The sequence below is a fragment of the Caretta caretta genome, chromosome 18, assembly GCF_965140235.1.
Source record: "Caretta caretta isolate rCarCar2 chromosome 18, rCarCar1.hap1, whole genome shotgun sequence".
NCBI lineage: Eukaryota > Metazoa > Chordata > Testudines > Cheloniidae > Caretta > Caretta caretta.
Genome location: NC_134223.1, coordinates 21847617 through 21874877, shown reverse-complemented (window position 1 = coordinate 21874877; position 27261 = coordinate 21847617). Strand labels below are relative to the sequence as shown.

General features: G+C 50.8%; 1 protein-coding gene across 6 annotated transcripts in view; it reads left to right on the top strand.

The window, feature by feature from the left end:
• CHD5 (chromodomain helicase DNA binding protein 5) overlaps window positions 1–27261 on the top strand; it is an 82614-nt gene that overhangs the window by 35474 nt on the left and 19879 nt on the right. For 4 of the 6 annotated variants that reach the window (XM_048825246.2, XM_048825245.2, XM_048825247.2 and 1 more), the window contains exons 7-30: window positions 2066–2189; window positions 4114–4280; window positions 4857–5075; window positions 6438–6644; window positions 6791–7002; window positions 9938–10069; window positions 10697–10805; window positions 11352–11543; window positions 11644–11844; window positions 12882–13019; window positions 14367–14488; window positions 14970–15143; window positions 16291–16432; window positions 16947–17078; window positions 17948–18065; window positions 19367–19491; window positions 20192–20423; window positions 20546–20671; window positions 20990–21162; window positions 22450–22624; window positions 23484–23576; window positions 25282–25370; window positions 25579–25712; window positions 26535–26679. In XM_048825246.2, the coding sequence (XP_048681203.1) occupies window positions 2066–2189; window positions 4114–4280; window positions 4857–5075; window positions 6438–6644; window positions 6791–7002; window positions 9938–10069; window positions 10697–10805; window positions 11352–11543; window positions 11644–11844; window positions 12882–13019; window positions 14367–14488; window positions 14970–15143; window positions 16291–16432; window positions 16947–17078; window positions 17948–18065; window positions 19367–19491; window positions 20192–20423; window positions 20546–20671; window positions 20990–21162; window positions 22450–22624; window positions 23484–23576; window positions 25282–25370; window positions 25579–25712; window positions 26535–26679 (3681 nt within the window). Of the gene's footprint in view, window positions 1–2065; window positions 2190–3827; window positions 3902–4113; window positions 4281–4856; window positions 5076–6437; window positions 6645–6790; window positions 7003–9937; window positions 10070–10696; window positions 10806–11351; window positions 11544–11643; window positions 11845–12881; window positions 13020–14366; window positions 14489–14969; window positions 15144–16290; window positions 16433–16946; window positions 17079–17947; window positions 18066–19366; window positions 19492–20191; window positions 20424–20545; window positions 20672–20989; window positions 21163–22449; window positions 22625–23483; window positions 23577–25281; window positions 25371–25578; window positions 25713–26534; window positions 26680–27261 lie in introns of those variants that run through there. The other 2 variants (XM_048825250.2, XM_048825248.2) reach the window with 2 other exon arrangements.

Sequence of the window (27261 nt, the reverse complement as noted above, 5' to 3'; positions counted from 1 at the left end):
ATAGAATCAGTTTTAATTCTTTCCTGTGGTGAGTTCGGTGATAACATAATTTCAGATTTCATTTGCAAATAAACTGTTTAGGGCCTACCCTCGTACTGAATGTATGTCAGAGAGAATTATCAAATGCTTTAATTATATTACCATATCTAGCCTGTGATTTTCCAGCACAGTTCCTGGAGTAGAAGACCACAGGAATAAATGCAAGGCCAAAAAAATCTGTAATACAGTTTGCATGCTGTGCACTTGGCAGTGTATGAATATCAAATGTATGCAGAGTATTTTAAAGAATAAATATTTTAAATAACTATAGAATAAGGACAGAACTCCTGTAGGTCTTGATAATATTGATCAAAATCCCATTAATTTAGCCTTATTGGAGTTCACTAACCCTCTGGAGCCATTACATGTAATATAATCAGTTTGTAAATTACTTTTGTGCAACAAAGATTCAAGTGAAAGGAGCGTTTTTGAACCAATCCGCTGCAGTAGTTTTCAATCATAAGTATGTGAATATGTGGCAAATTTTCAAAAGTGGACCCTAGATTTGTGCATTCACATTTTCAAGTGATGCTAAAAGCTCAGAGTTTCTCCCACGGTTAGTCAGAGGACTAAGTACGGTGTGTGTGTGTGTGTGTGTTTGTGTGTGTATAAATCAGAGCTTTGGGGAGAAGGGTTTAGGGTCCAGAATGAGAATTTAGACATGTTAATTTTAGGTGTGATGTCACAGTGTAAGTTTTAGCTTATTTAACTATTTGCAAAAAAAAAAAAAAAATCAACGAAGTAGCAAGTGTGTGAATTTTTGTGTGCGCATGCACATGCCGGGGTTATGGCAGACTGAAGCAACGGGGGGTACGGGGGTGCCCTCACTGTATCGGTCCGGGAGAAGTAGTGCAGCCACCCAAGCGAGGGAGGAGAGGAGAGCTCCCCGCTTTTAGCAGAGGATGTGGTAGCTTTGTTTCCCCCAGCTCCGCTCCCCCTCACTTCAACAGACACACATGCTTGTTTAGTGCTTTTCGTGGCAGGGGCTATTCTGGGTGAGCCTGGAATTCTGAGCCCTCATTGTGTCTGATACGCAAAGCTCCTGTTGGCTGGATCAGTCTCGTTTCGTGCTCCAGGCAAAATCTGAACTGTGCTCCAAACACAGTATCTCATGGAGCTACTTTTAAAGGGCACGAGCCAACGGCTCTTTACACACCAGGCCCTGGGTGAGGAGGCTGCATTTCTCCTGCAAGACTAAACCTGTCTAGTTGCCTGAAGCTGTAACCCCGACTCACCCAAGCCGTGCCATTGACTCCAGTGAGGCTGTTGGCATCGGTAAGAGGTGCAGGGAGTGGCCCTAGCGGCTGAGGTGTTAGATCAGACCGTTGAGACCTTCTGGTCCAGTGTCCTGCCTCTGGCCAATACCCGGTGTTCAGGGGACACTGAGCTGTCCCAGGATGACCCCTGGCTGGTTGTGCAGTGCAATCTGTGCATTTGTGAAGGTGTTATCAGAGACAGCCAGGGAGCCCCACCTCCGACTCTTGTCAGGTAAGTGGAGAAGGAACTGGACTGTCGCCTGATTTAAATGGCTTGATTTGCACTCTTTAAATCTGCACTTAGAGTCTTTCAGTGATTTGGGATCTTAATCTGTCTGCTCCCTTCAGCGGCTGCTGGAGGTGCCAGGGAACAGGCTTGGCAGCCTCTCTTCAGAGCTGAAGGAGAGAGAGCATTGTCCTGCAGATGCCAGATACAATCCAGCCCTATTTGGCTCGACACTGAGTCCAAGAGATTGGTATAATACATAAGATTTACTTTGTGACGCACTTGCATAATCTCCGCATAATGTCACCAGGAGCTGTATAAACCTGCCTGTGGCCTATTCCTAACTACTCAATGAACCCGCAAGCTTTACCGCTTGGCCTCAGTGGGACTCAGCCCTGAGGAGCTTACTCAATGAGCTGTGTTCTCCCTGTGCATTTGCCCAGCTTCTCGATGCTGCGCTCCTCCTGCCACAAGGACTGGCCCTCTGGCAGCGGGGGACGAGAAGCCAATGCTTTGCCTCTGTGTGGTTTGATTTCCCTTGCAGAGTGAAGAGGAGGAGCGGGAGGAGTCGGACTTCGACAGCGCCAGCATCAACAGCTCTTCGGTGCGCTCCGAATGCTCGGCGGGCTTGGGGAAGAGAGGGAAGAGGAGGAGAAAGAAAAAGAGGAGTAGGCCATTTCTTTGTACTCCGCTCCTGTTCTGTTTGGATTTCCTGCTTTGATGTGTGCTTCTCTGGTCCCTGGAGCCCTGTGTGGGAGCTTCCAGTGCAGCATCTGACCCTGGCTCCATGTGGGGGTGTGTGGGGGCGAGGGGCGCCTTCATTCACACCCAACGCGAAATGCCACTGCTGGCTTGTGTCTCACCAGGGGTGTGAGCAGCTCCCGTTCTTTCAGCGCTGCCTTGCTTTGGAGGGAGAGCCCTGTCTGCTGGCCTGGCATCGTTTCCCTTCCATGAAAATGGTATTTGCGGGAACACGCCACCAGTAAATTTAGCCTTACAGAGTGGCCAGCCACGTAGGCCAAGGTGTCTAGCTGACATAGGAGAGCATGAAGATGTGAACAAGATTAGGGTTTTTTTCCCTGTGTTAAATGCCAGAGTAATTCACAAGGCACATGCTTCATTCAGCCTCATGGACGTGCCCTGGGATAAGAAATGCATGCAAGCAGCAGGACAAGGCACGCAGCAGGGTGTTGGATCAGACGTATGTATCGTTTTTTGGATACCATTGATTTTTTTTAGCAACACTTTCTCTGCTTCATTGCGACTGAGAAAATCCATAAAGGTCCCTTTGGACCGAACGGCCCGGAAGTATTCCGCTGACACTGGCTTGGCGGCGTCTCTCTCCGCCCCCGAAGGACTCCAGGAGCGAAGTGCAGTACTTGTTTCCTCCCACCATCCCGGACTTGCATTCACGGCAGCAGCTTGGCTTCTCCTCAGCTGTTGCTGGCTCAGCACAGCCATCTGCTCCATGGCAGCACTGTCCCCGCTGTGTTCTCAGCTTGGGCAGCCATTCACTCTTGTAGTGCGACAGAAAGGATCCTTTTCTTTTTATCTTCCGTCCTTGCTCCGCACGAGATATTTCAGATCCAGAAATTCCAAATATCCTGTAGCTTCTTATCTTCACCCTCAGGTTATACTTTCAACAAATCAAAGGGCAGCTTCTGGATGTGGGGCTGGAAGCTTCTGCTGGGATAGGAAATGAGACTGTCTCACCCCGGCAGTCCTCATTCTCTGGGTTTGACATCTTACACCGGTGAGAGCTGAGCTCACGAAGACTGGGACTGGCTGCAAATCAGTCCCCTACATGAAGACGGAATCTGTTTAGTCTTTTTGTTTGTTATTCACGTTGCAGCAGTGCATGGAGACCCAGTTGTGCGAGGTGCTGTACAAATACATAGCGAGAGACAGACTCTGCCCCAAGAAGCTTATAGTCCTAGTAGATCAGACTGACAAAGGGAGACTCATTATCTTCCCTAGTTTACAGAGGAGCAGTTGTGCACAGAGTGTTTTAGTGACTTGTTCAAGGTCATTCAGGGAGGCTGTGGCAGAACTGGGACTTGAAGCCAGGTCTGCTGAGTCCTAGTCCAGTGCCTTAACCATAGAGCTATCCTGCCCTTCCTTGTCCCCTGCTGTACCAGGTTGGATGAGCTCCTGCCTCTGAGTCTAGTGCACACACAGGGAGACCAGAGTAGTCCAAAGAGGAAGAGTCCTTCTCGGCTGTATTATTGTTGCATGGTACATTTGCAGTTGATGGTGATGGTATCTGCGGAGGTTTCTCTGACTGGCCTCCCTTGCAACCTCTCCAGGTTCTGGCATTCTCCATTGAGAGCCTGAAGGAACCAAAGGATGATACAGTGTGGAGAGAGAAAGAGAGACAGAGGTGAGATGATGCTGTGTGCAAAGACCCAGATAAACTGATGCTGAGGGACAGAGAGGTAGGGGAATGTAATAGATGGGGACTAAGGTGGAATGTTCTCTTTGTTTCCTTAAATATAATGAATCCTTTTACAAGAGAAATTGTCTCGTTTCCTCCTGGGAAAGTATGTGATGGCTGCTGCTTCTCTGACTGTCCTGTGTGTCCCTTGTTCTTAGTTGAAGAAGGGGATGGATACGAGACCGACCACCAGGACTACTGTGAAGTCTGCCAGCAGGGAGGGGAGATTATCCTATGCGACACTTGTCCTCGCGCCTATCACCTCGTCTGCCTGGATCCTGAGCTGGAGAAAGCACCGGAGGGCAAGTGGAGCTGCCCGCACTGTGTGAGTAACTGTGGGGTTGGTTTGAAACTGGGTAACTTTGCTGCTGAAAATCAGCTTAGAACATAGCTGGGAGCACTAGTAAAAGGAGGGTTCCTCTTCTGCAGAGAGGAGCGCTCAGAGATTTGTGTGTCCCACTCCTCACCGCACATGGGCTTATCTAAGTCGCAGCGGCACCCTGTCCAAAAGGAGCCTTTGCTTTTTAGTTGGTGCCGTGTGATCAATGGCTCTGAAACCATGTCCTGGACCAGAGCAGCAGGACTTGGCTGCAGCCAAACTTGGTTGCAGTGTTCACCAGAGAGGCGGCTTAGTGGAGCTAAGACTCAGGTTGGAAATGGCCTTGACTCCCTGGATTCATGGATCCGAATCCCTGCCAGGCTGACGTGGCTTCTCAGCCTCCTCACGCAGTTCCTACCCCAACAGGAGCTCTTGCAGCTGCGTGTTCGGGTGCTGAGGGCTGAGAACTCGGCCCGCAGGGGAAAGCGCCCGTGTGTGTTCAGACACCTATCAGACACCCCTGGGGCACTGGATGGGCCACCTAAGTAAATACTCAGCACTGTGCTGATGCACCTTCCCTAGGAGAAGGAAGGGATCCAGTGGGAGCCGAAGGAAGAGGAGGAGGAGGACGAGGAAGGAGGCGAAGAGGAGGAGGATGACCACATGGAGTTTTGCCGTGTGTGTAAGGATGGCGGGGAGCTGCTGTGCTGTGACACCTGCCCGTCTTCCTATCACCTGCACTGTCTGAACCCGCCTCTGCCGGAAATACCAAACGGTGAATGGCTCTGCCCGCGCTGTACAGTGAGTGTTACCAGCATTTGTCCTGCCGCCCCTTCGCTTCCCCCGGGGCAAGGAGTGGGCTTCAGTGTGGCCTGAGAGTTTCAGAACTGGTGCTAGAGTGAGGGCAGACAGACGCCCCGCTCTGATGGGCTCTGATCCCACCCCCCTCTGATGTGCCCCCATCCCATGCCCTCTTCCCCATGGGCCTGCCATCCTGCCCCTCACTTCCTGCTCTGCAGAGTCTGTCATCCCCCTCCCCAGGCTGCCTCTAGGACCTGCTGGGTCTCTGGAAGGCTCTGTTCCCTGCACTGACTTGCTGCCCTATGCAGATGACCGGTTATTTCCCTGCAGCTTTTTAGATTAAGTGTCAGGTCCCATTTGATGCATCTCCTGCGTGGAGGAGCCTCCCGCATCGGAGGCAGCCGAGCTGCAGTGGCGGGTAGGCGTGATTTGTGGAGCCCGCGACAGTACTGGAGAATTAAATATGGGACTAGTGAAACACTGATTACTTCCCAGCCCGTTCTGTCCCCAGCTGGGACATGGGCAGCATCATGGCCACTCAGACAGAGCCATCCTTTTCCAGCACGCCTGCATCCAGGGGATGGATCTGCCATCATTCAAGGTGCCTCGGGGGGCACTCTCTCACTCACCCCGCCCCGTGCGTTTCACCCCTCTCACTCACTCACTTGTTACTGTCCGACCAGTAAAAAAGAGCATTGATTAAGAAACAAGCCCTGGGTTGACATAGAGCACAGCATTTCCTTTCAGGACTGTCCAGGCTGAGTCAGAGGTGGCAGGCCAGGCCTAGAACTGGCCTGACTCTGGGGTTGTTAAAAACTGCCCAATTTGTTGCATGACCCTGGGTTCCCTTGAGTCTGGGCCTAATTTACTGCCAGTCGCTGCTGCCCATCCTGCCTGGGGATTTCCCACAGTGGAAGCAGTTTCCAGTTATGGACCAGGTGCCAGTGGAGACTGCTCAGGGGGCCTCTGGATTAGTGCACCTCCCTCTCTGCCCTGGCAATGCCCTCCTTCTCTGGACAGCTTACTCCTAGGGGGATTCTGCACCACTGCGCGATGTAACTGCTTAGAGTAACAGCTCCCCTCATGGCTTGGCCCAGGCAGGATCTGTGCTACATTTCCCCACTGCAGACCTCTTTGCCCTCCAGCAGACTCCACTGCCAGTGCAGGTCTAGTGCTCAATCCAGGCCAGGTCTGGTGTCCAGCCATTGCGAAGCCGGGGCTTGGTAGTGATGGGTTGGGCTTTCCCTGGTGTTTCAGGGCTGTGCTGCCGGGGAAGTGGAAGGGGGAACTGCTGTGTGGGGCTGACGGGGCCCATTTTAAACCTCGAGTGTATGTGTTATTTTTGCCTCCTTTTATTCTCAGTGCCCTCCCTTAAAAGGCAAAGTCCAACGCATCCTGCACTGGGTCTGGCGAGAGCCTCCTGCCCCCTTCCTGTCTGGGCTCCCTCCGCCTGAGCTGGAGCTGTCCGTCCCTCCATCAAAGCCCCTGGAGGGGATCCCGGAGCGGGAGTTCTTTGTGAAGTGGGCAGGACTCTCCTACTGGCATTGCTCCTGGGTCAAGGAGCTGCAGGTAAGACGCAGCGAGGCTGGTGAGGGGGGGACTGCGTGCGATGCTGCCCGTGGCTGGGCCGGGCACACCTGTGGCCCTTTTCGACACGCGTGTGGGGGTGTTGAAACATAACCAGCTCCCCCATTTGTTGCTCTCTCCGGGCGCAGCTGGAGCTGTACCACACCGTGATGTATCGCAACTACCAAAGAAAGAACGACATGGATGAACCCCCGGCCTTTGACTATGGCTCTGGGGATGAAGATGGCAAAAGCGAGAAGCGGAAGAACAAAGACCCGCAGTACGTCAAGATGGAGGAGAAGTACTATCGCTACGGCATCAAACCTGAGTGGATGATGATTCACCGAATCCTGAACCACAGGTGGGGAGTTGTGCAGGAGAGAGGGGTGGGTGTACAGACTGCTAGAACTCCTATAACATCAAGGGGCAAAGATTGCCCGTAGGGCCTCGTGAAGATCCATGAAGAAGGAATTCTGAGTGAAACCTGATGCATTCACCTTGCCTCCTTTTGCAAATGAAGGTGTAGGGAGTGGTTCCTCTCCAAGTCATTAGTATGGACTGTGTGATATTCCCAATCCTGCAGAGGTTTTTGGGGTGGTGATTTATGGTGATTAGCTAGGTTTTTTTGGGGGGGAACTAGAATTTCTGTAGCAAGCAGTATTTCTATGTCAAGCCTAGTTTGTCGGCAATATTAATTAAGCAACGGTTAGATCTGCTTGTGCTAAGAAGATAACATACCGCAGAGTGATCAGGGAGATGTTTGCAAAGTTACACACACACAGCATTTCAAGTTTGGATTCTACCCACTGACTTTATTGAATCTGGCCTTGAATTTAGGCAGCCCAGAGCACAGGGATCATCCAGGCTAGTGCCATGTGGCCATTCGTGGCACAGCATTGTAATATCAGAACATAGACAGCCTAGTGTCTTGGTAGGACAGGTGCTGCTCATGTGTGTCACCAGTGTTAACCCAGAACAATTCCACCAATTCTAATGGAATTAATCTGAATTTCCAGACCCTGTAAGTGACAGCAGAATTTGTCCTGCGATGTCTCCCCAAGCCCAAACTTTTTGCTGGCCAGGGGATGGGGATTTACCTACTGCTTTGCTTTTGCAACCCTAATTTGCTCCTCCTAAAGACTGTAAAGCTGTAAACTTATTCCAAGGCTATCCATCACCTTGGAAGCTCATTACAGAGCTGAAAGTGAGGCCAAACATGAATTGTTGCATTATTTCCATTTCTATTAAATTGCACGTTAAAAATATAGATAGTAAATTCTTCCAAAAGGCGGATCTTGGCGTTATTAAACTTTCCCCAAATACATTATTTGGGTCCCTGATGCCAACTAATATTTTACTGAAAAATTCATAAATTTCTTCTGCGACTGGGTGATCAGTGTTTCTCCTGTTGATCGCACCATGCAGCTGCTATTACTCACACAAACTACTCTCAAACCCAGTCCATTTCTGTGTATGCTGTTCATTTCTGTGGGGAATCATGCATTCCACCCTCACTCAAATCACATCAAAGACATTTGCAGGAGTTTGGGAATCACATGTATACTGAGAGGTAGCTAATGCTCACATAACTCCCTTGGAGGCTGATGGGACTGTGCATGCAGAGAAGAATTTAAATGAATTTCAATTATTTAGCCATGATATCTGAGTTTATTTGTGCTGAAGACATTTCCTATGTATTAGATAATCTTCTGGGTTGATACCTTTTTTTTTTTTTTTTTTTTTTAAAGTCTAAAGGCAAGGATCGCTTTGTAGAACTTCTAAATTAGGAATTACACACTTCTCTTCAAAGCTGTTTGACGAGGACTGAGTCAAGTTGTGTGGCAAAACCCTGTGCCAGAGTTACGTTCTATGTAAATAAGGCAGGTCTTGCCTTTTATAAATAACCGGATTCTGAAAGGTTTTTATTAGTTTTTCAGTGTAATTGGTATGAGAAATGTATAAGGAGACATGATAAGCTTTTCAAACGAATGACTGGACTAGAGAATGTCTTTTGGGAACTTTTGTTCACAGTGTCTCATACTACAAGAACCGGGGGACATTCAATAAACTTTTAAAACTAGTAAAAGGAAATACCTCTAATGCAAAATGCAAAAATAACCAGTGGAACTCACTGCAACAAGATACCATTGAGGCTAAGAGCACAGCAGGATTTGGAAGAGACATTTATATAAATGTGAGAATATCCAGAACAACAATAGTAACGAAAAAATTAACAAACCCCAAGAATTTTGGAAGGGATATAAACTCATTTTTCAGGGCATAAGCCAACTTCTAATTAATGGGTTTTAGGAAAGGACTTTCCTTGGGGACAGATTATTCCATAAGTGCCTGCACCTTCCTTTGAAACATCCGGCACTGTTGGGGATAGGATACTGGATGAGTGCCTACGTTCCTGTGCGTAGGCTGAAATGTAGGATCCTGCCCTGCTCTTTCTGACTTTCATTCTTTTAAGTTTAAAAACATTCAGCTAATTTTCTTGCTCTTTCGCTAACAGCCCTATGTTACCTGGCCTCTGAGCAGCCCTGGATACCTGCTGCACGCTGCGCACATACCCTGCCGCCACAGTGCTAAAAGCGGTGGTGTTACATAAATTATTGTCCCCAACCCTAAATTACAGGCAGCACAGAGACAAAGAAATCGTGTGGCATTTAGCTTCTGTGCTTGATTAAACATACCCAGCAGATTAATGGACCATTCCACCTGAAACTATTGATTCCTTCTTGGTGGTGTTTTAGCTCTGCATCGACTTCATAATCTGAAGGTGCAAACAGAGGATGGAGTATTCGGTTCCTTGAAAACAGGGTCATAGCAAGCTGTTTGCTTAGGATTGAAACCTGCCTACACAAGTCTTGGTACTCCCCCTGGGAAGGTTCCTGAATTCATTGCCTTTGGAAGGGCAGGCCCCCCATTGCTGTGTATTTATATCTGGACATTTGGTGGTTTTGTTCATGGTTTTGGGCATGTGTATGAGAGCCCATCTCTGGTGTTCTTTCCTCCACTGGCTCCATGTGAATCTCCTGGGGGCTAGCTGACAGGAGACCTAAGCATGTTCTGTTGGATGCAGGGTTCTCTGTTTCAAGGGACTTTAATTAAACCCTGCTGAGACTTCTAGGCTCTGAAGGCCTGGGGGGTTGTGTTTGAGAGAGAGGAAGCTGTCTCATCAGGGAGATGTTTCCATTGCTAATACACGGCAGTACAAGGGAAACACCAACTCAGACAATGTTTGTTACATTAGGTCATTTCAGTGATGTGCTTTTCTATATTATGAATTCTAGCTTTGATAAAAAGGGAGATGTCCACTACCTGATCAAGTGGAAAGATTTACCCTACGACCAGTGTACCTGGGAGATTGACGACATAGACATCCCGTACTACGAAAACCTGAAACAGATTTACTGGAATCACAGGTATGAGCCAGGGAGGCAGTGTGGTCTGTAGTCTGCGCCGGCAGCATAGAGTCATGCAGATCTACAGCATCTAAAGTGACCGGTGATTTTTGGTGCCCCATATTTTGAGTGAAGAACTGGAACCACCTTAAGGGAACGGATTTTCATTGCGTGGGTGAGCTGCACTTTCTGAAAATCAGGCCCTTTTAAGGTGTCTCAAGTTGGGCACCCAAAATCTCTAGTCCACATATCTGTTTACAGCCTATCTATAGCATCTCGAGTATCCGCCTGTCTGTGTGCAGAAGTAATTCATTTTTATCAGTAGTATTAATTTGACTCATTGCATTTCCAAGACAATCCATTGTGCCTGGCTCTGTCTAGTTTTTAGGAAAAAATATTGGAGTGTTTTTATTTTGAGTAAATTATTACATGAATTTTGGGTGAAATTGCCTGGCTTATTATAACCTACTCATTAATGATCAGGGAGGTTCAGCTGGAACTGGGGCGGAAAAGTTTCTGTGGGGAAAGAACGAATGGAGATTGGCTGGGAATTCTAATCCATTGTGTGGAGGCCATGAGGGGAATATCCTTCTGCCTATCCAGCTCCCCTTGTCTGATCCATGCCCTCTGTTTAATGGTCTCTTCCAGGGAGTTGATGTTGGGGGATGATATCCAACCGCCAAAGAGGCTGAACAAGAAAGGGAGAAAACTGAAGGAAGAAAAACTAGAAAAACCTCCAGAAACTCCAATTGTTGATGTAAGTGAGGGGTGTGAAGGCAGCAGAGCAGGGATATGCGATCCAGCTGAGAATCTCACTTGTTCCCCATTCTTGCATGAGCTCCTAAGAAACGTAGTTTGTTTCAGTATTTCTTTGTGTTAAAGCCCAGACCTTGTCCAGCCCTGGGTCTTCCTTTCTGGGGGGCTAACGCTACATCTCATTTACGTCAAAGGGAACCATTTTCAGCTGCCCTCGATTGTACAGTGCAGCACCTTCATCTGAATGGCCACGCCCCACACGTTTTCTCTGTTCATTCCTTAAGCAGAATTATCAAGAGGAAAGGGAATTTCTCAGGTGTTGGACACAAACAGACCACTGCATGCTGGAATCTGTAGTCTCTGCAGGCTGCAGCTCTGTACTGAGGAGGAGGACTGCATTTTGGAACTGTACGAACTGCATTTAAATCTTGATTTGGGTCTGTCTGTGTTAAAGCCTTGAGCAGGAACCTAGCGGGCTATAGAGAGAAGGAAGGTGAGGGGAGGAACAGGCTCTGCAAACTTTGCATTCCACCTCTTTCCCCTACAGCCTACAGTTAAATTTGACAAGCAGCCATGGTATATTGATGCAACAGGAGGCACCTTACATCCTTACCAGCTAGAGGGACTGAACTGGCTGAGGTTTTCCTGGGCCCAGGGAACCGATACGATCCTTGCTGATGAGATGGGGCTTGGGAAGACGGTGCAGACCATTGTGTTCCTGTACTCCCTGTACAAAGAGGTGAGTGTTTTGGCACCCATGGAGACAGTCCTTACTTCCTTGGCATCCCATGGGAGCCTGGGGTGCAGCACACTCACCTGGAATTTGCCTTTCTGAACAGGGCCACTCGAAAGGGCCGTATCTGGTTAGTGCCCCTCTGTCCACTATTATCAACTGGGAGCGAGAATTTGAGATGTGGGCACCTGACTTCTATGTGGTGACCTACACAGGGGATAAGGAAAGCCGGGCTGTGATCCGAGAAAATGAGTTCTCCTTTGAAGACAATGCCATCCGGAGCGGGAAGAAGGTTTTCCGAATGAAAGTAAGTCCTGGCTAGCTACAGCCCTGACCCTGCCTGAGGCAAAGCAAATTTTTGCTATTGGCAGGGGAGAGGGTGAAAGGTGCTAGGAAAGATTAACTGTCTTACTCATTTGGTATGTAGAGAAATTCTCCTCTGTAAGCCTGCTAACAAATGGAAAAAGAAACTCTCTCTTAATGAGCCTCTCCTGGCATCTGTCTCTCTCTTTGGGGCTGTCTTGGGAATTGCAGACCGAGAGCATATTTACTCTGACTTCTCTGACTCCTCGTGCTCATCTGGGTTCCCATTATCTCCGCTCTCATTCTGTCTAATGGGTTTGAGGCAGGTTCTTTGTCCCTGGGATGTGTGTTCCACCCGTATATGTTACCACTGCAGCAGGGAATTTGCTGTCCTGGGGCTGTCTGGTGAATTGTATTCTTTTTGCCAGGATGCAGGCTCCTTCCCCATATGATTTTCTCAGTTTAGCATTCTCTGTAAGATAAAGAACTGTAGTTTCTGTTTCATGTGGCCTGGCCTGTGAACCAGAACACCAGAGAACAGGATTCTGGCATGGAGGGGAGGGAGAGAGGGAGGGATGGAAAAGGTTTGCACTCATTTGTGCTAGTTTAAATCCAGAGTAACTCTCCTGAAGCCAATGGATTTACTTGGGATTTATACCAGTGCAAATGAGAGCACAGCGTGACCCACAGAGGGTGAGATTCCTAAGAAGCTGAATCAACTGTTCTCCAAAGAGAGAAGCTGACCCTGTTTATAAATGCAGCAGATTTATGATGGGCTTTACAGATTTCTGCAGGACCCTTCTCTGTTTGGTTTATACAGCTCCCTAATTCATTTTAATGCTCAGATGGATATAGATTTTCTGCTGGCTTGATTCATTCCTAGACTGGGCTTGCTGGCATTTTGTAGTGCGGTGCAAATGAGTCCACATTTTTCTTCACGTGTTGGGATGTGTGTAGTATGCAGAAGCACTGAGGGCCAGTGGCAACCATGTCCCCTTGGTCTCTTTAATCTGTGATGTTCTCTCTCTTTATTTCATCTAGAAAGAAGCTCAGATTAAATTCCATGTCCTGCTCACATCCTATGAGCTGATCACTATTGATCAGGCTGTTTTAGGCTCTATAGAGTGGGCGTGTCTGGTGGTGGATGAAGCTCACAGGCTGAAGAACAACCAATCCAAAGTAGGTATCTTTCACGGCAGCTGGGAAGAATGTTACTTGGACGTGCATTTACCGTTCCAACTGCACTGCCCCGTCATGGCTGCACTCCCCTTTGTTTCCCTCTCTGTGGGTCCAGAACAGATTTGCTCAGGTTGCACATCAAAAGATCATTTCCCGCACGTCCCCCACCCGACCCCCAAACTCAATTTGGGGTTTGAATCTCATCTGGATTATTCCTGCCTCTTGCATCATCGCTGCCCTTAGAAGTCCTGCTGTTGTACACAGCTGCGGTGGTCCTGACGCCGGCTTGCTCCTCAGGAGCCACGTTGGCTTAGCAGGGAGAGCAGGTGGGAGGCTTTGCCTGGGTCAGTTCAAGTCAGCAGATGTGACTGGTATGTTTGGGGCGCGGCTGGAGTTCAGGGGAGCCTTCGGGCTGTCACTGATGGGAGCTGGGGGAAGAGATGGGAGGAGGACAGGGCCCTTTGCCTGCCTGGGATGACGCACTGTTGGAGCAGGGGAGTCTGTTTGGTGACAGTCAGAAATTCCAAACGGAGGTAAAAACACAGAAAAGAGGCAAAGTGGATTTCTTTAACACAGGAAAAAGAAAACTGGCGGTTGGCGTTCAGATGCCACAGGGCACTACACGGCTTCACTTTGATGTGGACAAATCTGAAGCGCTTAGAAACGATGATGATGATGATGATAGATTGCCGAGTCCAGCAGCAGCCACACCTTGCCAGGGTCGGGGCGGGAGCTGGCTCTGCAGGATTCATGCCCGCTTGTCTCTCTATCCCCTCCATGGCCCACAATGGGCTGGCTTACCCACCTGGTTGAGAAGCCTTGAGGTGACAGCCCCCCATGCCCCACAGAGCCGGTCAGCACTGCTGCCAGGCCAGCTGGGAGGGCTCACCTGAGAGCCAAAGAAGACTCTCCCTCTCCTTCCCTCCATCCCCTTGGGCTAAATGAGATGCATCCTCAGCGGTCCCAAGCTCTCCTGGCTTGGAAATGGAAAGACTGAGGGAAATTGAGAGACTTCTTCCAGTGGCAAGAAGTCTAGGGCAGATTCAGTTTCAAACCACGTGAGATTTAGTCAAGTCACGCTGGCAGGATAATCATTTCAGCAGGGTAGCCAGTGTCACCTTGGTTAGAGGAACTCCTCCCGGTCTCCCTAGGGAGAGAGAGGATTCCCTGGGCTAGCCTGAATGGCGGGGTCTGGTGGCTGGGGTGGCTACGAGGAGGGAGTGGAGGCTACTCCACGCTTCGGCTGCACTTTGGATTAGCAGAACCAAAAGCTCTAAAATGACCAACTGAGCAGGTTCCACCCCCTCAAACCGAACTGCTCCCACCTGACTCGGCTTCTTGTCCAAGTTCTTTAGGGTATTAAATAGCTACAAGATTGACTACAAGCTGCTGCTGACCGGAACGCCGCTCCAGAACAACTTAGAGGAGCTCTTTCACCTGCTCAATTTCCTGACCCCGGAGAGGTTTAAGTAAGTTGCACTATTTCCCTTCGCTGGCTGGGTGAGTGTCACAGAGAGGCGCAGGCAGGTCGACGGATAGATGGCAGAAGGAGGCCGTCGCAGCGCTGTGCTAGAATAAATAAATATTCGTGTTATACACATTACATGTATATAGTTCTGGGATACTCCCAGCTGGGCTTATGGCCTTCCCCAGCAGTCACTGGACTTGTGGGTGAAAGATTCTTAGATCCATCCTCTTCCTCCCGAGAAGGAGGCATTGGTGGCTTTGGAACTTGGCTAACGTCTAATGTCAGAGCAGAAGCAGTAAATCCGCTCTACGTGGCCTGTACCATTCCTCTGTAGAACTGGAACTATGTTCACAGGGTGGGAGCGTCCTTCCGTTGTATTCCCTTCGAGCTTTCCTCATTCAAACCCTGAGGGTATGAATCACTTGGGTTATGGGTCCCCCATGACCTGCCGTGTGCTACCTCATTATGGGTTATTTTTACAGCAACCTGGAAGGGTTCCTGGAAGAGTTTGCTGACATCTCCAAGGAGGACCAGATTAAAAAGCTCCATGACCTGTTGGGTCCCCATATGCTCCGGCGGCTGAAGGCCGACGTGTTCAAGAACATGCCTGCAAAAACAGAGCTGATAGTGAGGGTGGAGCTCAGCCAGATGCAGAAGTAAGTGCTAGTGACTAACCACCAAGGGCTACAGACGATTCTTCCGGAAGCGCGAGGGCACAGCGCCGCTGGCTTCTTTCACACCGTCGCATTTGTGCTCGGTGGAGCGAGGCTGCAGCCTACGCGGAGGGCATGCAAATGGATTGTTAGGGGAGAGCCACACGCCCCAATCTGCACTGAAGCATTCAGCCTTGATAAGCGTTAGCGGCCCTGGCCCCTTCCTGTCACGGCAGCGGGGTGGGGCCGGGTCCTCTGACAGAGGGTTTGGTAAACGGAAGCCTGGCTCCTTGCCCTGTGCAGCGTCTGGCACAGGGAGGAAATGATGGATCTGAAAAATCATTAAAATTCTCGGAGCCATTGGAAGCCTGAGAGGTGTAGCTGTGTGGAGTATGCTGAATGCTACAGCTCTGTCTCGCTAGAATGCACCCCGGTGTTCTCCTGAATAATCGGAGCTCCCCGAGGTAAAATCCACTTGCTCTACTGCTGAATGCGGTCAGCCCTGTGGGCCAGAGTCTGCTTTCAGTTACACCAGTGCAGATGTGGAGTCACACAAGGCTCGAGCAGCAGGGCACAAGTCTGGTCTTGCATGCCTGGGTAGAACCCATCTGGTTTTTGCTGATGGTCCCAGCTTTCCACTGACATGCAGAAGAGCAGCAAGGAAAGGTTAATTTATCTTCCAGGAAATACCTGCTCTGGAGCACAAATTCTTTTCACACAGCTCACAGCAGCAGGAATATTTCTTAACACTTCACCCACCTCATCCGGGGACTCCGACCAGGACGGAGTTATCCAAGAGGACAGCGGAGGGACTTGACTGACCAGGATCTGCAGAGACAGGATCACATTTTTTAAGTGTCTGGGCCAGTTCTTTGCCGGGTGTAACTCCATAGCAGGTTTCAGAGTAGCAGCCGTGTTAGTCTGTATTCGCACAAAGAACAGGAGGCCTTAGAGACTAACCAATTTATCTGAGCATAAGCTTTCGTGAGCTACAGCTCACTTCATCGGGTGCATTCAGTGGAAATCATCCGATGAAGTGATCCATAGCAGTGTAACTCCATTGAAGTCAATGGGATGAATTTGATCCCTTCATTCCTCTTCGGCCAATCCCATGTCGGTGGTAATGTCTTTCCCATCATTGTTAATGCAGGAAGTACTACAAGTTCATCTTGACGAGGAATTTTGAAGCCCTGAATTCCAAAGGTGGTGGGAACCAGGTGTCGCTGCTCAATATCATGATGGATTTGAAGAAGTGCTGTAATCACCCGTACCTCTTCCCTGTGGCTGCTGTGGTAAGTTACCTCACTTCAGAAGCTCCAGATCTGTAATGTATGTGTGCATTGCCGAGGGCCAATGTTTCTGCACCTTTTCTTTTCAATACACGTGTTCAAGGCATCCTCCAGGTTGTTACACCGAAATCATCTTAAAGGCAGGTCATTTTTTCTGGCCTGAACAGTCTGAGGTGGGCATCTTCTCTCTGAAACCCAGTGAATTTCTCATTGATCTTTCTCCAGCATGGCTTATGGATTTCAGTGCTTGGCAGGCTTCTGAATTTGCAATGTAATGTTACAAAACCACAGCAGACGTCCAGCAGGCGGAGCAAGTGGACAGCCAACAGACTCTGTCTCTGACCTCATCCCCCCACCAACCATTTATAATAATCCTCTAGTCTAGGGGCTGAATCCTGCTCCTGCTGAAGTTGGTGGCAATCCTCCTGTTGACTTCAGTGTGGACAGGCTTTGCCCCTAGAATGGCAAAAGTAAAGACTCCCTCCACCAACCAAGGATCCACTTACAATGTTCTCAGGAGGCTCCGGTTTTGCCAAATGGATCCTACGATGGGAATTCTTTGGTTAAATCTTCTGGGAAACTGATGCTGCTGCAAAAGATGCTGAAGAAGCTGCGAGATGGGGGACACAGGGTCCTGATCTTCTCCCAGGTGAGTGAAGAGAATTTCTTTCCCCTCGCCTTCAAGACTCAAAGCCCAAAGCTCTGGGAATTCTGAGGGGAAGGCATCTCCTCCAAAAGGCTATTTTATTTCACAAGTGACAGGTGAGCGTTCTAGCCTTACTTCCCGGCGGTGTCATTTTGATCACAAACTGTTAATTGTGTTGAAGATAAAGGACCAGAATGGTTTTCCTACATCTATTTCTGTACTAGGGGATTTTTATTAGATACCGATTGAGATGAATGAGAGAGATGGTGACAGTGTATCTAGGGGTTGGTGCAGCAGACTTTGGGAGTAAGGACATGTGGGTTATATTCCCAGCTCTGCCAATGACTTGGCCTGTGGCCTTTGCCAAGTCATTTAATCTTTCTTAACATCATTTTACCCATGTGTAAAACAGAGATAATAATACTAATTCATGTGCCCAGGGATTTTTGAGTGTCAGTGTTTGCAAAGCACGCTAAGAACTCCTATAAAAGGTGCCCTATAATGGCAATTAATATCACAATAGCTTGTTTATAATATTGCTACTGTTTCTATTCAGTCAGATGCTGGGGCTATGATTTGGAAATGGGGGTGGCGGCCTTGGAATTATGCACTTAGGCCCAGATTAGCCCTCTGGGTAATGCAAACAGCGCCTCAGGCTTCCAAACACGTCACGCACGATGAGGTTTGCAAAAGGCACCCGCACGCCTGCTCCTTTCGGCAGCTAAATTTCCAGGGGTGAGATGTCATTTCCCACTGGCCAAACCCACTTTTTGTTTTCAGGCAAAATCTCCCCCCAGGTGCTGCGTTTGCAGCCCCCCAGTCCCACTCTCCGGGGCAGTGCACAGCACCTTATGGTGGGATTCTCTCTCTAGATGACGAAAATGCTGGATTTGCTGGAGGATTTCCTGGAGTACGAGGGTTATAAATATGAGCGGATAGATGGAGGGATCACGGGAGGCCTGCGCCAAGAAGCCATTGACAGGTTTAATGGTACGCATTATTGCTATTATTTGTAAAGAACACAAAAAATCAGAGCTTCCCTTTCCATTCATGGTGCAGGCAGCATATGTCCTGAGCAATCCAGGACTCCGGTTTAATGTCATGGGGGTAATGGGTCTGAGGGTGAGCTGCAGGGATTTTTGTTCTGTATCAGGCCCGTGACTAACACAGCGCTGTCTGTGTGTGTAGCTGCACGAGTGACGGGACCAGTGTATAACATGATGTCTGATTGGCTGAGTATTGGCATCTCGTGAGTGGGGGCAAAAAACTGGTGAATACGGGTGGCCGTGCACAGCTTGTTGCTAGCTGCATCCCTGCACACGTGCAAGCTGCACTTTCCCAAAGCTCGTGTTTTGATGTACCCCCCTTAAGGAGCCTGGTCTCCCAAGGGTACCTAACACCTGAAATAGGCACTGCCCGCAAGATGAAGAATCCGAATAATCCAGAACATGAATCCACGTACTTGTTTCCACAACTGACGCTGAACGCTGAACTCACTGAGTGTGAGCATCGCTGGGCCCGATGCAGCTGGGGTGTCTGAGAGCACAGTGGTTTTTCAGTCTGTCGGTAATTACTAAGGCTGTGTCTACACTCTGAGCTCGTGATTCCCAGCTCACCTGCACGCACTTGTGCTAACTCTCATTGAGCTAGTGTGCTAAATATAGTCAGATGGCTGAAAGCTTGACAGATGTTCTGGGCCAGACTTTCCAAAAGTGCAACAGGTGAACCAGCCAAAATGCCAGTGTGCGCTCACCTGGATTTACACTGTGCAGCTGAGCTCAGAATCTGGCTGTCTGTGTCCACCAAACCCTGCCTTTGCTCATGAAGCAGGTAACTGCGTGCCCAGAGGGCACACACCTGCTATGCCAGGGTGGGTTTTGCAGACCTGCCTGTCGTGCTCACATGTGCAAGTCCAGTACTGTGCTGCATAATGAGGGATGTTTGTAACATGTTGACTTAGACGCTTTTAATCGAGTCACATGGTTGAATCCCAGGGTGGTAACGACAGTGCTGCCTAGTCTGAAGGACTCGTCTGTCTCAGTGAATTACCAAGCTTTCCCTGAGAGCTGGAGTTTTATTTTTTCCCAGTAACTGATTTCTAGTGACTGACACACTTGTTAATCCACCCCTCCCCCCCCCGCCCTGGTTTAAGCATCAAGTTTTCTTTTGGTGGGTTTGTTTAGACTGAATGCTCCCTGTGTTTTATCACCTAAACACAGTGTCCCGCATTTCCAGCTGAACTAAAGCCCCTTGTCTCACCTTACACTCCCTTGTGGGTTTGTCTTCCTCAGCTCCTGGTGCTCAGCAGTTCTGTTTTCTTCTCTCTACTCGAGCTGGGGGTCTGGGCATAAACCTTGCAACGGCCGACACCGTCATTATTTATGATTCTGATTGGAATCCCCACAATGACATCCAGGTGTGCTGTGCTTTCTTTTTCTGATGCTATAGAGTGAGTATGTTCCACTGCATCCCCTGTTTGCATTTCCTGTACGGTTGCTGGCACTCCATGTATATTTCAATAGTTTTTTTCTCTAAAGAGCTGCTGATGCTTCTTGGAAAATGTAGGAAGGAATGACTCCATTTTGAAACCCTTCTGCTTTCTGTGCCCTCTGATATTGCTTTGGCCTCTTTCCTTCCTATGGCAGACACGAAGCAAATGCCCTAGTAAAAATGGAAAAGTGAAGGGGAAATGCGGGGTAGATCCCATTTCCAGGTAAATGGTGCTAATGATCTATCGCCCTTCAGTTACACACAAGCTTTTCAAGCCCTCCAAAGAGATTTGCCCCCCTCTTAGGAGAGGGGGATGGAAGATAAGGGCAGAACATGTTTGCAGCTAGCAGGTTCTCGGCTTAGTCTTTTACAGCTCGCCCTTTGTTCACCACTCCCAGTTCAGCCTGCAACGCCCGTAAGAACTGGAAACACAGGCTGACTAGATTCTCACTGTCAGGTTGAGAATTTGGGGTTCCTGTGGCAGGGAGACGTCCCCAGGCCATGCTCCTGTGTGCGACTTGTTGGTGTCGTTGCCCACGTGGAGGGAGGGGCCCAGCTGGTTGTTGAGACCAAGGATTAGTCAGACTAGGCCTGTCAGTAACTCCCCCGGGCGTTGTTCCCTACAGGCATTCAGCAGAGCTCACCGCATTGGACAGAACAAGAAGGTGATGATCTACCGCTTCGTGACGAGAGCCTCCGTGGAGGAGCGCATCACCCAAGTGGCCAAAAGGAAGATGATGCTGACCCATTTGGTCGTCCGTCCAGGGCTGGGCTCTAAGTCTGGTTCCATGACTAAGCAGGAGCTGGATGACATTCTGAAGTTTGGGACCGAGGAGCTCTTCAAAGATGATGTGGAAGGTGAGACAGGGAGGGAAAATGTCCTGAATGAGAAGCGTATAAGGTGTTTTTACACTTCACCAGCCTGTATTGTCTCACCACTTCCCAGCCCACCCACATCCCTGCTGCCCTTTCTGTTTCAGGCATGATGTCGCAGGGCCAGCGGATCACCATGCCTGACCCTATGACCCCCTTTCCCGAAGCACCGTCATCCAAAGGGGGCGCCGTGACTCCAAGCATGAAAAAGAAACATGGAGGCACCCCGCCAGGTACGTAAAGCGTAAGAGAACAGCTGCCCCCTGATGGCATTGATTGCTGCGATTAGGCAGAGCGCTGTGTCGGGGGACGGGGTGGAGGACACGGAAGGGATCAGCAAGTTTGCAGCCAGAAGATCCTTGACTTAGGCTTTTGCAGCTTGTTTGCAAGTTTACGTGCCACTTGCTTGCCTGTTCCTCCACTCTGTGCAATTCCTTCATGCTTTGTGCCCCTCCCGATGCATCTGGCTCTGGGGAGGGGAACATCGGGGGAGCGCTCTGTCCCCGGCTCTGGGGAGTGTGCTCTCACTCCTCCTTGGTTGTGCTATTCAGGGGACAATAAAGACGTGGAGGACAGCAGTGTGATCCACTACGACGACGCTGCCATCTCGAAGCTTCTGGATCGGAACCAGGACGCGACTGATGACACAGAGCTGCAGAACATGAACGAGTATCTCAGCTCCTTTAAAGTGGCCCAGTATGTTGTGCGAGAAGAGGACGGTGTGGTAATGTGATTAGTATCATGTCTTGAATTTAATCTTTTTGGGTACTTGCCCCTGTTTGCGTTTCCTCCTCCTCTTTTCTTGTGTGTTGGGAAAATAATTCTGCAGAAGCTGGGAATCCCTCCCGCCCCAACCCTGTGTGTGGGATAGTTTGAGTTCAGTGGGCAGAGCTCCCCGAGAGCCCCAGCATGCAGTCGGCAGATGCTGTGCGATGCCGGGACCCACAGGCTTGGGTCTGGCGCAACTGGAGTGCTGCCATGTTCTGGGGCTGGAGGAGGAGGATGCACGTGGCCCTACTATCCTGCCAGTGAGAACTCAGCTCCTGAGACCAGCCCTCAGACAGAGCCAAGCCTTCTGCTGGGTGTGCAGACAGCCGTGGCCAGGTGAACGAGGGTGTCCGCATTCCCCTGTCCTGGCCCTTACAGCTGCCTCTGGACAGCTTGACTCCAGCGCACCCACTCCAGCGTTCTGTGCTCTGTCCCAGATTCCCCATCTGACCCTTCACAAGTGCCTCGGTTCCCATCTGTAACGTGGGGTGACAGCCCAGCCCTGCCCTGCCTCCCAGGGGTGCCCTGAGGAGACTGTGAGGGTGGCACTAGATGAACCCCTGACAGAGGGCGTCTGAGTGGGGTGTCCTGTCCCCATTGCCCATCTCCCCTGTCGAGGGGATGACCTGCCCCCAAGGCACCAGCCTCATTTCTTTTGCTCTACAGAGGGGTGTCCTGCCAGGCAGACAAAAGCCCTGGGAGTCTGGGACCAGGCACGCTGCTGTTTACATATCGTACCACGACTGTTGACTCCCCTGGGAGCCGCTGGACTTGCTCTTCTTCATCTCTCTCAGGCCCACCCTGGCTGCTTATTTCTGGAAGTCCCAGCAGATTTCCCCCTTGACATTAGCGGGGTTACACTGCTGAGATTGTAGGGGGTGTTTTGGGGCTACGAATGGCTGGCAGGAAGCTGTGCCCCAGGCCACTGACACCCAGCTGTACCCTTGCACCAAGGTCGCCATTGCTGGGTAGGAGAAATGGCAGCGCTGAAGCGGGACAGTTTATTTAATGTAATGTTTGACTCTGGGTAAGAAGGGACAGAGGCGGAGTCTCCTTCCTGTGGGGCTGGCAGCGCTGGAAGCACTGGTGTCCCCGGCATGCGACTCTGCTCTCAGCCCCCCTCTCTTTGAAGTGCCTTTCAGGAAGGGCAGCCTGTGTGGAGCGGCAGGGGCTGTTCGGGGCAGGGCTAGCATGGAGCTGAGGTGCCTAACCTCCCCACCCTCTTGCTCGCCTGTGCTTTCAGGAGGAGGTTGAGCGAGAGATCATCAAACAGGAGGAGAACGTGGACCCCGACTACTGGGAGAAGCTGCTCAGGCACCATTATGAGCAGCAGCAGGAAGATCTGGCCAGGAACCTTGGCAAAGGGAAGAGGATCCGCAAACAGGTCAATTACAATGATGCCTCGCAAGAGGACCAAGGTACGGCTTCTGCCCTCGGAACCGCACGGGACCTCCGGCTGCCGCTGGAAAGGGGGTCGGGCTGTTGGGTTTTGACTGAGAAAAAGGAGCACGACCAGGCTGGCAGTTGCACTTGTTGCCTGTGGGGCGACAGTACCACTGTCTGAGATGTTCCCCTGCTGTGTTACGGGGCGGGGTGAGATGGTCGGGGACAGGTATTATACGCTGAGCAAAGGGGTAGGCAATGTGTTGCAATCAGAGTTTAGAGATTCGGGGCAGGATCTCAAGGCTGGCGGGTTCTCAGAGAGCAGGTTATGGCTCCTTGAGCTCCAAGTTGTCCTGGTCTCGACACAAGTCAGAGCAGCCAAGGAGTTGTTTAGGTCTTGAGAGGACATGACATCAGCTAGGGTCTAGTTCTCGTCCTGTAGCGCTGGACTCTTTGGAGTCATGGTCCTGCTCTGCTCTGTCTTGACAGCGGGTGGAATCAGTCTGGTGACTGGGATGCCATGCTTTGGTCTCACTGATGCCAGCTGGCTATGCATCCATCAGCTGTGACTTGGCAGAGCAGAGCTGTATTCCAGCTGGTCCCCACCATCCCTCCATGTTGGGATGGGGGGCAGATGGGGTAAGAGTTGCCTCAGACAGGGAGAAATGTCCCCCCTCACTGGGGGCTTCTCACACTGGCAGCAGGGGCCAGACTTCTGCCCCGTGCGCCGCGCAGGCGGGAAAGGCCTTGGCAAGTCGAAGGACCAGGCCCTCCAAGCCTCTCTTGGGAAAGCTCTTCCCTGTGCCGAGTCCCAGATCTCTCTCCTGAGGGCATGTGGAGAGGTTGGCGGGCACAAGACCGCTCCTTTGACCTCTGTCCCCCTGTGCTCTGCAGAGTGGCAGGACGAGCTCTCCGATAACCAGTCCGAATACTCCATCGGCTCCGAGGACGAAGACGAAGACTTTGAAGAAAGACCCGAAGGTCAGAGTGAGTCGTGGCATTTATTACTCTTCAAATTCCTCCCTCTCGACAGCGCCAGGGATTTGCATGCCTCCCTGAGCTGCCCTCACCCCCGCCAGGCCCTTCGAGAATGACAGACAGGCAAACTGGATAAAAACGTATCGGCTGGAGGAGGCTGGTTGGCGGGTGGGCTTGGACTTGGGAAGTGGGGTTCCCCTTCTGGCCCTGGTCAGGAGTGGCTGCAGGCTGGCTCCATTTGCGGGCTTTCGGGTCTTTCTGAAATGCCTGGAGTATCCCAGCTCTGTGTCACAAGAGCCCCGGGCACCAATTGCTGCACTTGCTGGTGGTCTCAGAAGAGCAGCTGTGGACTGAATGGGCCATGGATGCTGAACGTCCCTGGGACGAGATGGGGCCCGGAGCAGAGCAGCATGGAGAGGCTCATAGGAGTCTGTCCTCTGCGAGGGGTCTTCTCCATTTTCCCTTTACCGCCCTGCTTCCCACAAAGGCTCCAGGACGCTGCCTCCTTTGGGCGTGAATCTCTCCCTGGAGCTGATCAGTGCTGCTCCAGGCATTGGCTCACTCCAGAAAGATACACGGTGCTTCCGGCCCCACTCCCCAGCGGCCCAGTGTCCTGCTGCTCGAGCTCTGCTCCCTGTGTGGCAGCATTTGCTGTGATCCGAGCCCAGGATCAGCCCTTTAATGGCATGAGTGGCAATGGGTCGCTAAGGTGAGTCTGGTTTGGAGTTTCCAGGAGGCCTCTCTTTGTGCCTGGCTCTTTCCCTTACACCCCTCTCGGGTCCCAGACACAGTTATGGTCTAGTTCTTGTGCTGTGGTGAGAGGCTCTTAGGAGATGTGGTCCAGCCCTGGGCCGTCGTGACAGCAGGTGGAATGGGTGTGCTGGGCAGGATGTCGCCTGTCCGTCGCTGACCAAACCAAGAGCGTTCCCTTTGCTGCATTGCTGTGTGACAGACACCACAGCGTCTTAGTCAGTGGGAGGCGGGTCAGCATCAGCATCAGGCCTGGGAACCAACACCTGTTCTACAAAAACATCCTGCATCTCTGTGGGCTTTCCCCACTGAGCCTGTTATGTACAGCCTCCAAATCCTCCTTAGTGACTGGTAACAGAGGATTTAATGCAGGATGTGATGCCACAGGCTGACTTCAGCGGGTCCTTGCAGTGCATGGGGGAGATGTACCAGGTGTGGTCACAAGAGGTCCCCAGTAAAACAGCAGACTAGGCCCATTGTGTTCTAGCACCCAGGGCTTTTGCAGGAAGGAATGCAGGATGGTTTGTCCTGCACTGCAGTGTGATGCACAGAGAACTGGACCCTGATGCACACAACTGCTGGGCCTTGAGTTCTGGGTAAGCCGTGATGTTCCTGCTCTGGCCACGGTGTGCACAGAGTTTGCTTCTGTCTTGTTTTTTGAGAGGACTCGGGACTCTGCTGTAGCCACTTTAAGGTTCCAGACCTCTCCCCACAGCCTTACCCTGGCCGCAGCTCGTGCCACATCCCTGTGGATCTTACTGGGACCTGCAGGTGGGTCCCAGGCACCATCTGTCCCAGCCTGCAGAGACTGGTGTGTATGCTGAGGGGAACCTGTGGTAATATCCCCATCAGAGCAGTGCAGGGATGGTTCTGCTGTGCCTGCAGACCCGTACCAGGGCTGGCATGCCAGGTTTTCTCCCTCAGCAAACGTGGCTTCTTTACAGAGTATGTCGATTGCCTCTAGGTGGCAGGAGACAGTCACGGAGGCAACTGAAGAGCGACCGAGACAAGCCTCTGCCCCCTCTGCTGGCAAGGGTTGGGGGGAACATTGAGGTAAGCCGTCATCAGCGTGACTGCCATGGGGGCAGAGCCAGAGCCAGGGCCAGCCTTACTCCGTGGGGGCGCTTGGCCTGATTCGTACTTGTATCGTCCATTCGTATCTGTTCAGACTAGCTCTGGCTAAACCCTGCTGCGGGGCACGTGACGCTCAGAGATGCCCTGTGCTCTTGGAGGGCTGTGTTAATGGCCGTGCTCTCTGCAGGTGCTCGGATTTAATGCCCGGCAGCGCAAGGCCTTCCTGAACGCTATCATGCGGTGGGGCATGCCGCCCCAGGACGCGTTCAACTCACACTGGCTGGTCCGAGACCTTCGCGGGAAAAGCGAGAAGGAGTTTAGGTAAAGGCTCCCTGGACGGACACAGCCGGCTCCGGGCCCTGGGCTCCGGTTGGTTGCTTTCTGCCATTTTCACTGGACTCTCTCGAGTGTGCAATACAAGTAAGCACTCGAAAGAATCTCAGCTGCGCTAGGGGGGCCTTTGCATTGCCCGGTGTGTGGAGCCTGGCAAGTGCCCTCGATAAGTGCTTTATAACTGAACCCTTGGATATACCGGGCCACAGCTCCCGTAAACGGGCCCAGCTCCATTAACTTCAGTGCAGTTTCGCCCAGAGTCATTCTCTCGGCAGGCTGGACCCTTGGTGAGCGCAAGAGGCAGAAGGTCTCGCATAGGACATGGGAGTCAGTTAAAAGCAGCAGTCGGCTCTGGAGAAATGAAGAAAAGGCTTCCCAATCAGAGCTCTGCCCCAAAGAGCTGCAAAGCCCCCAGCATGGTCACTGCCCAGGCTCTGTGTCAGTGGAGGGGACCCCAGGCTTGGAGAGGCCATCAGTCCTTGCCTATCTCGACAGGTTTCCTAGGCAACTGCAGCATTTAGGTTGTAAGCTCGTCAGGATGGACACTGTCTTATTATGTGTGTGTACAGTGCTCCACGCAACGGGGACTATTGCTACCGTGCTACCAGTAAATAATTACACTTCACACCCGGAGAGACATTGACCCATAGTGTGAAAATGAAAGGCGAAGAAAACGAACGGTTCCCTATAAATACACACGGCTTCTCTCCCCCCTGAGATTCCGGTCGGGAGTGAGAGCTGCAGGCACTCGGCAAGTGGAGAAGGGTCCAGGGCACCTCAGTCAGACTGAACTCTTCCTTTCATTTCCAGGGCTTATGTCTCTTTGTTTATGAGACATTTATGTGAGCCTGGAGCAGATGGTGCTGAAACCTTTGCGGATGGCGTTCCCCGAGAAGGGCTCTCGCGCCAGCACGTGTTGACGAGGATAGGAGTTATGTCACTAGTAAGGAAGAAGGTGGGTGAGTAAAATTTGGACTGTGGCATTGCAGGTATGTTCTGGGCTCCTTTGAATGTCGGTGACTCTGCTGAATGGCTTCTTGCCAGTGATCCACTGAATACGCCTCTAAGAATTGAATGTAGAGTACACTGGGGTCTATGGAAACACCCCCTCTTATTAAAATAACAGCGCAAGCTGCCTGCCAAGCCCTATGGGTCCTTGGTCTCTGATCGCCCAGTCTGACCTCCTGTATATCACAGGCCAGAAAACAACCCCCACTGATTCCTGCATCCAGCCCAACACCTATGGCTGATCCAGAGCATATCGTTGAGCAAGATACCTGATTTTGATGTTAGGCCCTGAGTCAGCTAGATATTGAATCACCTGCCAAACTTGAAGCATGTGAGTGGTTCTGCTGAAGCCAGTGGAACTATTTGTGTTTAAAATTAGACATGTGCTTAAGTATCTAGCTGAATTGGGTCTTCGGAGATGCCAAGTGATGGAGAACTTTCCACATCCCGTGGTTAAAAAAAAATTGGTTTGGATTTGGGTGAAGGTTCTCATTTTATCTGTACTACTTGCCCCCAACCTTCAAATACC